The 11090-nt window shown below is 43.8% G+C and overlaps 1 protein-coding gene across 1 annotated transcript; it reads left to right on the forward strand.

Moving 5' to 3' along the window:
• Positions 1–608: 608 nt before the first annotated feature.
• Positions 609–2728, forward strand: LOC127637190 (pleckstrin homology-like domain family A member 1). The gene is made up of 2 exons (XM_052118136.1): positions 609–1187; positions 1859–2728. Exon 1 carries the CDS (start codon positions 735–737, stop codon positions 1170–1172), a length of 438 nt encoding a protein of 145 aa, XP_051974096.1. The 5' UTR covers positions 609–734; the 3' UTR covers positions 1173–1187; positions 1859–2728.
• The last annotated feature ends 8362 nt before the right edge of the window (positions 2729–11090 follow it).

Raw genomic sequence — 11090 nt, forward strand, 5'->3', positions numbered from 1 at the left:
TGTAATTCACTTTAATTGTCTGAATATCTTTTTTATATATATATTTAATGATAACTGTATAATTATATATTGATATATATGTATAATCATTATATATTGAGTTGTTATATGAGGGGCTTTCTCAGTATATATTTGTATATGCGATTGACAGCCCTAATATATATATATATATATTACACATATGTGTGTGTGTGTGTATCGGTGTACTAAAAGGTTGTAAAAATACTTCAGTTACCTTAACATATATGGTAAAAAAAAATGTACAAGACAAATGTAATTTTACAGTAAAATATTGTAAATAAATAGAAGTATAATCTTACCATTTAATGGTAAACAACACTATATATGTACAATAATTTGCTTGTTTTGATGATTGGTTATTTCATATTTAACATATTTGTGTTTAACATGGTCACATAACTATCATAATCTTATTTAATATTCAGTTATGTCATTTTTTAAATGTGCATGTCATATTACTTTTAAAAATGCTCTCGAGGTTGGCAGCGCTTGGGGTCGTGTGCGCGCTCGCGCGCGTGTTGAGTGCTGATGTTGCTGAGTTCAGCGCGCGTGCCTCAGTCATGCAGTGGGCGGTCCACTCGTGCAACAAAAACCCCCCGATCATCACACACGCTCCTGGTAACACACACGCATCCACCCCCTCAGCCCCCTCACAGACACATTGAATGCGCGAGCCCAATCACCAGCGCGTGGTTTCGGCTTGATTCGTGGCCATGCTCGAGTCCGGCGGCGTAAAGGTGCTCAAGGAGGGCGTGCTGGAGAAGCGCAGCGACGGGCTGCTGCAGCTGTGGAAGAAGAAGCGCTGCGTGCTCACCGAGGACGGACTGATGCTTCACCCGCCCAAACAACACCACGACCACCATCAGCACCACCACGACACCGGCTGCAAGGTGAAGGAGCTCCACTTCGCCAACATGAAGACCGTGGACTGCGTCGAGAGGAAGGGCAAGTACGTGTACTTCACGGTGGTGATGTCGGAGGGCCGGGAGATTGACTTCAGGTGCCCGCAGGACGAGGGCTGGAACGCGGAGATCACTTTGCAGATGGTCCAGTACAAGAACCGACAAGCCATCCTGGCGGTCAAATCCAGCCGCCAGAAGCAGCAGCTGCTCGTGGTGTCCGCGCAAAAGATGGTCCGAAACGCGCAATAGGACACCGGAGAGTCGGTAAGCCTGAGCATGTGAAAAGGTGACGGATGCATTACACCAGAGCAGATTGGGGATATTTAGTGTCACCTTGTGCGCCTTTACGCGCCCGGAGCGCACAAGATGCATGCAGCTAATGCATTTAAAGACAGTATTGCTCAGTTACCAGCACCCAAGGAATATCATCTTTAAGACTATGGGGAGAGCGGGGCAAGTTGTCACAGGGACTTTAGGTCTAGTTGGGCAAATGTTTCTTGGTTCCAAAGTGTCTTGAAATGCCATGTTTGTGATTTTTACTATTGTATGTTTTTGTAAAAGCTCTTGAATAAAGAGCTTTTTATACCCAATGGAAAATCACTCAACCCTGAGAAATATTCACTGGAGTTAAAAGCGTGACAACTAGCCCCGGTCTTCCCTATACGCTTATGCGTTGCCTTCTGTTTGTCATCATTTGTCTTGCTGTAACAGAAGTGCCACCGTCGTTTTCCCCATTTAAGTGCCATTTGTCAATTTTGTGGCCCTGGATATGTAATCAATATCTTCAAGGAGAGCGGATATGCTGATGGGACACACATCGAATCCTTCCATGCATGTGTGTGTGTGTGTGTGTGTGTGTGTGTGTGCAGGGATTAGAGACCACCTCAGCGGGATCCCTGAAAGCTGTGTGTCAGTGTCATGTATTGTGTCCGCAGGTTAAATGGACATTCACCTGGAGGATCTTTGCGGACTCTTCTCAAATCCACAGACCCCCAGAGCTGCTCCGTATCCATGCAGACCCTCTTTAGGATATCTCCAATGGCCGACGTGGCACGCCAATGGATGGAGATGCACTGCCATGCAATGTTATATATTTATTTGTACATATGTTTTTTTTTTTTTATCCGTTCATTTATGTATCTGAATGTTGGGCCGTGACTCAACGTCCTCGAGCTGGATGGATGTTTAGTTTGCATTTTGTGTCATTTTGTTTTAGGGGTGAAACTGGCGCAAAGTCAGCTTTTGCTTTTTGAATTTTTCTATTTATTTGCATAACTGTTTTTAAGAAGGATGCTCATATTGTTTGACCAATATTTCATTGTCTGTGCTACATTTCTTTTGTTCAAACCAAAGAATGTCATCATCATAAAGTCATTTTTTTGGGTGCATCTGTGCCCTGTCAACATGATAATACTCTGTTAAGGGCATGAATGTCTGTAGATTTTAATTATGGAGGGATATGGACCTTAGTCGGGACAGATGACATATTTGATGTGACTGAAAACGGGGGTGATGAGGACCTGTCTCCATTCAACTTTTCAAAAATATGCATTTTCTGGGTTTATTTTGGTTTGCCGGAAATGTTCAATTATCCGTTGACTTATTGATCCATATATTGTTCTATATTACATGCACAGAACAAACATGGAATTTGTTTATTCGTCAGAAATGCCCCAATGTTCCTGTGTACGATTGAGCTGTTGTTTGCTTTTAATTATTAGTGTAACGAAGATTTTTATTTAGTTTTTGATGGATCGGTGTTATTCCCTAAACTGATGTGAATGCCGCTTTCATACTTTGAAATATACATTCCATTTAAAATGAATCCTGCGTCCGCGTCTGTTCTTGGTTCAGTGATTTTGAGAGATTTTATACTACTGGAAGAACAAATTGTGTAATAGGCCTGAAACACTACGCAAGTATGCGATAGTAAGTGCGTCAGGGGAGCATCCTATAGCTCTCCTATAACTGTTCTGAGAGCAGTGCAGACAGACGGCACACTGGAGGTTAAGTCATTCACTAAATAGGGAGCAAGGGAGCATCCTATAGCTCTCTATGCAGTTAAGTGCGTTCACTCCTAAAATCTGATCAAAGGTTCAGTTTCAGGCTGCAGATGATGTTTGGATCACTCAACATGTTTGACACACATGGGACGATGATCATCAGTACATAGATTCACCATTAATAATGTATTGTTTTATTTTAAGATAGTTGGCCGTGATTGGATGCTGCTGGACATTACTTTGAATCTGCATAAATTATGCAAATTTCTGATGTAATGTCTCAAAAGCATGAATAAACAACACTCCTCAAAACAACTATAATAATAAAAAAAATACAAATAGTAAAAACATAAAATATGTCATAGCTTAGTCCTGCAGTCCACATACGTGGACATACATTTTTAGGAAAGCTATTTGCTCTAGAATTATTATTATTAGGTATAACTAGTTATAAATCAAGAAGGGAAAGAGCTGGAGTCTCGGGAGGTTAACGTGTTCTTGCGTTAGTGCCGTTAAACTGGATGTGGCTTTATTCAGGTGGCTAGATGAGAACTTTGAACATTTATGTACGTGCTTATAGTATGTTTCGGCCCTTATCTTTCAGTCTTCCTCTGCAGAGTGTCATGTCTCACACATCTTCCTGTGCTAAAAGTAGAAGCCGTTTCCTAGAATAATATCTCACTGTCAGAGATGTCACTGAGACGAAGTGCTGGACACACATCAATGGGTCGGAACGTACCCACAGAAGCGGATCACTTAATTAAAACCCAGACAGTACATCAGAATGAGCATCTGATGCAAGACCAACATGGAGGAGTGTGAGTGAGTGTGTGTGTGTGAGTGTGTGTGTGTGTGCGTGAGTGTGCGTGAGTGTGAGTGTGTGTGAGTGTGTGTGTGTGTGAGTGTGTGTGCATGTGTGTGTGTGCGTGAGTGTGTGTGAGTGAGTGTGTGTGTGCGTGTGTGTGTGTGTGTGTGCGTGAGTGTGTGCGCGTGAGTGTGTGTGCATGTGTGTGTGTGTGCATGTGTGAGTGTGTGTGTGTGTTACTTGATACACGTGACCTTTGCTAACCAAAAATTACAATTCTGTAACCATGATGTGCCAAACCAGTGGAACCGTGGAAATTTCTTTTTTTTTTGTGCTTTATTCCAAGTCTTCTGAAGTCATACGGTGACGGAGGACGAATCTCAGTTCCCTCCGCTTCTGAGACCGTCAATCCGCGCATCTTATCACGTGACTAATTGAGTGCGTTACCGCGGAGACGTAGCATGTGTGGAGGCTTCACGCTATTCTCCGCGGCATCCACACACGACTCACCAAACGACCCATCGAGAGCGAGAACCACATTATAGCGACCACGAGGAGGTTACCCCATGTGACTCTACCCTCCCTAGCAACCGGCCAATTTGGTTGCTAAGGAGGCCTGACTAGAGTCACTCAGCACACCCTGGATTTGAACTTGCAACTCGAGGTGTGGTAGTCAGCGTCAATACTCGCTGAGCTCCCCAGACCCCCATGTGTACTAATTCTTAAAATATTTCTCCTTTTGTGGTCCATAGAACGATAGTGAGTAAATCATGAGAGAATCGTAATTTTGTGGGTGTACTGTACCTTTAAGCACTCAAGTACGTGACAGTTTGTGATCTGATAAGAGAGAGTGTGCCGTCATGCACTGGCAGGATGGGAGAAACATATGAAGTCATGTTGACAGATGCGACTATCACACTTCACATGGCTGAGATTCTTTCAAAGGCCTCTCGGTGCATTATGGAAGAGTGTGTATAAATGGCAGACTGACTCATTCTCTGCCCACTGCACACACACACTGTTACACACCCCAATTATCTATTTTTATGGCTGTACACACCTCTTTTTCTCTGTCACTTAAGGTGTATTCCAGGGCTGCTGTTGTTTACTAACCACATCCGTTTGTCACACTCCTGCAGAACGGGAGTCGCAGCATTTTGGTATTTTGGTGCTATTATGGCTTTTTTTATTGATGCCTTTTTACATTTTCTTGGATATCTACACTGGTTACCACAGTCATGACTGTATCAACACCTGACTGTGCATTGTTTATGATGTCACGTACATCATGCATCACGACGACACTTAAAATCCGATCTGACCAAGCAAAGTTAAATTGGATTTCAAGCCACATACAAATGTTTATAAAAATCAGATGTGCTGTTCAGATACACCAAAACAAATCCAGTCTGATCTCGGGAAATTTACGTGACAATTACGTGCTTTTATTACAAGTTTGGCTGCATTTCCCAGTGAAATGTCCAGCAGGGGGCGCCAAAGGTGTAATGATGTAATCAGACATGTTTTTTAAGGTGAATATTAGACGGATGTTATAATGAGTGATACGTACCCCCCCCCAACCCTAACATCCTTAACCTAAACCAACACCTAAACCTAAACGATAGTGCTTAAAAAGCACATTTACTAAAGCAACCACGTCATTTCGCGTCGCTTCATGACACTTTCGCTTCACTTTCGTTTCGAGGCGTGGTCTCCGAGCCCAAAGTCCAACAAACTATCAGGCAGGGCTGGACTGGGAAGAGAAATCGTCCTGGGAATTTACATAGCAACTGCCTCCCCTCCCCTAAAAAAGGGGCGGGTTGAGCCAAAAGTTGTGGAGCGTGGGGGTGTGTTCGCTGTCCTTTTCTGCATATCGCAGCGGCATTTTGTGGTCCGCTCTGCATAACACGGCGGCTCATTTTTGCTTATCGTGGCCGCTTCGGCCTGTTTCGCGGCCGACCCATCGCCCCGCTCGGTTCTCCCGATGGCCAGTCTGACCATGATTGGCTCCAAAGTCCGTCGGCCCACCGGGGAAATGCCCAGTATGCCAGACTATCAGTCCAGCCCTGCTTTCAGGTGACCTACAGCACAAGTTGATCATTTTGAAATAAGTGTGTAAATGTAGGTGAGTTTGTAATACAATTAACAGTAACATTCCTTCTATGCACGGCTGGACTGGTAATCTGGCATACCAGCCATTTTCCTGGTGGGCCGACGCACTTTGGGGCTGATTAGGGGCGGATTGACTATCGGGAGAACCGAGCGGGCCGGTCAGTAGGCTGCGAACGCCCGAATGGGCCACAATAAGCTAAAACGAGCCAGCGCGTTATGCAGAATGGACCACAAAATGCCGCCGTGATATGCAGAAAAGAACAGCGAACACCCCCCCTGCTCAACTTTTGGGTCAGTTGCTATATAAAATCCCGGGACGATATGTTGCTGCCTGCTAGGACAAATTGGGAATAACACAGTAACAAAGAAACAAAAAACAAATCAAAACAATGAGTGTTTTCATGCACACCAATACGCTGATAACTACCAAAACTACCTTACTAAAAAAAATGGACAATGCATAAAACTGCATTTACATAATACTTTAAATAATCCGATTATTCTCTGCTTTTGACAGCAGGATGTAAACAGTCATGCGCACAACACGCACATTGTGTTTACATGCGAATACTGAGCAAAAATCTTACTGAGTCAATCGATTTAGGTTTCTTTATCCAGCGATAATATTCCTACGTTTGAAAGGTACTGTAAGTGATTTAGTTGGATTAGCCACATCCCCTTTCCAAAACCCAGCACTCCAAATATCCCAAATGAGCTTAATTGGGACGATATCGAGCAGGAACGGTTGTCAAAAGCAACAGCAGCAAAACAGCGCCCTCTACTGACAGCTGTTATGAACAACATAAACAGCATAAAAATGGCATTAAACCTCAATAATTCGCTGCAACTACAATATAATGAGAACATGCAAAATGATTGACCGGTAGAAAGCGTTAGCGGCACATTTTTGTTTACTGTTTACAGACTCGCTGAGATATCTCACAACACTTATTTCAGTGATATTTGCAGGGGGGGCGTAGGACATTTTTATCCAAAGCGACTTACAGAGCCCTTATTACAGGGACAATCCCCTCGGAGCAACCTGGAGTTAAGTGCCTTGCTCAAGGACACAATGGTGGTGGCTGTGGGGTCAAACCAGCAACCTTCTGATTACCAGTTCAGTGCTTTAGCTCACTACACCACCCACCAAAAAGCTCTGTTTATAAATCGAGTTGCTCTCAAATGCTTTGTTGCCTACTGTCTACATAGGTGTCTTAGTAGGGTTTGGAACGGAGCAATAATTCGGTTTATGCTCCTGATATTTTTTCTGTCCAAACTGCTTCTTACGACGACCCTCAGGAGCGTCAGCTGATGATAATGATTATCCCATTAACCAAATGAAGTCAGCTGGGGAGCTGGTTAGAGATTTGCCAAAGAGTGATGTGAAAGGATATTGATTATTAACTTTATGTCTGATGAAAGAGCTGACAAAGACACATCAGCTATGTTCACTTCCTGTGTTTGTTGGAAGTCAGCTGCTAGTCAGATGAGACACATAGTCGGTGAACAGTACAGTGTGTGTTGTAAGTTAACTTGTTAGCAAAAAAACAACAAATGAACAACCAAAAAACCTGAGGTGGTTAGTGAAAACTATGCAACTACTGAGGATGAAGCGTGCATTTAAAACAGATCAAAATAGTTCACCCAACAATTTTGTCATTATGTACTCAACCTCATGTTGCTCCAAATCCATATGGTTTTTTTGTCTTCCGTGGTTACACATGAAATGTCTGAGCTACTCTTTTCCATACACTGAATGTTAATGGTGACTGGGGCTGTCGAGTTCCAAAAATGACCAAAAAAAATAGTCCATATGATTAGCGTGCAAGTCTTCTGAAATCCTCCGGAGTCCATACGCTACTGTACACATGTTAGCATCGCCTAGCGAAGTGTTAAAACATGCTAAAAACGTGCTAGCATAATGCTAACACATGTTAGCATCACCTAACCAAGTGCTAAAACATGTTAAAAACATGCTAGCATAATGCTAACACATGTTAGCATCACCTAACCAAGTGCTAAAACATGTTAAAAACATGCTAGCATCATGCTAACACATGTTAGCATCACCTAACCTAGTGCTTAAACATGCTAAAAACGTGCTAGCATCTTGTTAACACATGCTAGCATCACCTAACCAAGTGTTAAAACATGTTAAAAATGTGCTAGCATAATGCTAACATATGTTAGCATCGCCTAACCTAGTGCTTAAACATGCTAAAAACGTGCTTGCATAATGTTAACACATATTAACATCGCCTAACCAAGTGCTAAAACATGCTAAAAACGTGCTAGCATCATGCTAACACAAACATAACACCTACATGCCACCATCATGAAAAACACATGCTAGCAACATTCTATGACCATTATTTTAGTGCTTAGCAACAAGTTAGAAAATTCTATTTGACGAGTTTTGCCACGGCAAGCACCAATCATATTTTCTTCAGGAAATGTACCCGCTGGTTTTCGGCCTTTGCTCAGAATGCTTTCCCATGCTTTTAGATCCATGGCAAGGGCGTTGGCGTCACAGAGGGTGGATCGCCATTTTTTCACGTCTTCTTCAATTTCTTTTGACTTTGTCTTCTTTGAACTTTCCACTCCGTTGGACGATTTCACCAGAGAAGCTGGTACGGTGTCCTGGTGATGCCCATTCTGCAGATGTGCCCGAACCGCCTTAGTCTTCTTAGTTGGATTGCTTCCTCGACCGTTGGCTGGCGGTCGCATCTTATTCGGATGGATTCATTTCGGATGCGGTCGCGGAGGGAGATACTAATGATCTGCCGCAGGCAGGGATGGATTACCGACCGGGCCAATGGGGCCAGTGCCTAGGGACCCTTGACTACCAACGACTTTTGGGTGGAGTGGGGCCCTTGGAGATAATTGGTGCCAGGGCCTTTGCAAGTCATAATCCGTCCCTGGGCGCAGGCATCGCATTTGGAAGATCTCGAGCTTGTTTAGGTCTTGCTTCAGTAGAGTCCATGTTTCTGACCCGTATGGGAGAATTGGCAGGATCAGCTTCCGGAAAAGGTGTATTTTGACCCGTTTCCATAACCCAAATGCCGCGGTTGCTTGGCCGTTTGAAGAGCTCTGCCCTGAAGAGCGCGAGTCGGCACGTGAGTTGAAAGCGTCATAGGAGTACCACAAAATGTTTAGGTTTAATCTAAACCTCGTCTCTTTCGGAGCGTACTCGCTTTTAGCGCCCCACAGTGGACATTTCACTTTTGGTGTAAGTAGACCCAGAATATTGCATTATATAACACATTATTCGCCAATGTGTTCGTGTTCTACAGGAGAGAGAATGTCATACAGGTTTGGAATGACATGAGGGTGAGTAAATAACACCATTTTCATTTTTGGGTGAGCTATTGCTTTAAATCTTCCGTGTCCTAAAACTTGACTTGGCCGTGTTTCCAGCCTTTGAGTCTGTTATGGGTGAATGATCCTGAGAGAACAGAGGGCCCTTTCTCTCTCTTTCTCTCTTCCCCAGTCTGCACCTGTTCCAGCCCGCCGGAGTCAGTCACACCAGTCTTCATTAGCACAGCTGCTGCGGCTCCTCAAACCACAGACAGGAAGTCAGATTAGATAGGGAATGTCACCTTGCCCATATCAAGCGTTGGTGGCTGTGTGTGTAAGTGACCAGAATGAGACACATCATGCTCGTTTACATCAGTGAGTGAATGTAGAAATACGGCTCTGTTATTGATGTTTCGGAACGAGAAAAGAAAGGAGGATTTTATTGCTGAAAGACTTCTCTCAGATTGATCTCAGTTTCTGACATACAATAAGAGTTTGAGCTATACGATGAATGTGGATAACAGAGCTCATATAATTTGATACAAAAAAGGTTGAATACATATTTACAGTATGTATATGAATATAACACACACACACACACACACGCTCACACACACACACACTCACTCACACATACTCACATACACTCACACACTCACTCACACTCATTCACTCACACACACACACTCACTCACTCATTCACTCACACACACACTCACTCACTCATTCACTCACACACTCACTCATTCACTCACTCACACACACTCACTCACTCATTCACTCACACTCATTCACTCACACACACACTCACACACTCACTCACTCACTCATTCACTCACACACTCACTCACACTCATTCACTCACACACTCACTCATTCACTCACACACACTCACTCATTCACTCACACACACTCACTCATTCACTCACACTCATTCACTCACACACTCACTCATTCACTCACTCACACTCACTCATTCACTCACTCACTCACACACACTCACTCACACTCATTCACTCACACACACACTCACACACACACTCACTCACTCACTCATTCACTCACACACTCACTCACACTCATTCACTCACACACTCACTCATTCACTCACTCACACTCACTCATTCACTCACTCACACACACTCACTCATTCACTCACACTCACTCACTCACTCACACTCATTCACTCACACACACACTCACTCACTCATTCACTCACACACACACACTCACTCACTCATTCACTCACACACTCACTCATTCACTCACTCACTCACACTCACTCATTCACTCACACACACACTCACTCATTCACTCACACACACACTCACTCATTCACTCACACACTCACTCACTCATTCACTCACTCACACTCACTCATTCACTCACACACTCACACATACTCACATACACTCACTCACACTCACTCACTCACACACACACACTCACACATACTCACATACACTCACACACTCACTCACACACACTCACTCATTCACTCACACACACACTCACTCACTCATTCACACACTCACTCTCACTCACTCACACACTCACTCACACTCACTCACTCACACTCACTCACTCATTCACTCACACACTCATTCACTCACACACACACACTCACTCATTCACTTCCTCACACACTCACTCACACACACTCACTCATTCACTCACTCACACTCACTCTCACTCACTCATTCACTCACTCACACACACACTCACTCATTCACTCACTCACACACTCACTCTCACTCACACACTCACTCACACTCACTCACTCATTCACTCACACACACACACACACACACTCACTCATTCACTCACTCACTCACTCACTCACTCACTCACTCACTCACACACACATACACACACACTCACTCACTCACTCACACACTCACTCACTCACACTCACTCATTCACTCACTCACACACACACACTCACTCATT

Source organism: Xyrauchen texanus, chromosome 45 (genome assembly GCF_025860055.1).
Source record: "Xyrauchen texanus isolate HMW12.3.18 chromosome 45, RBS_HiC_50CHRs, whole genome shotgun sequence".
NCBI classification, from domain to species: domain Eukaryota; kingdom Metazoa; phylum Chordata; class Actinopteri; order Cypriniformes; family Catostomidae; genus Xyrauchen; species Xyrauchen texanus.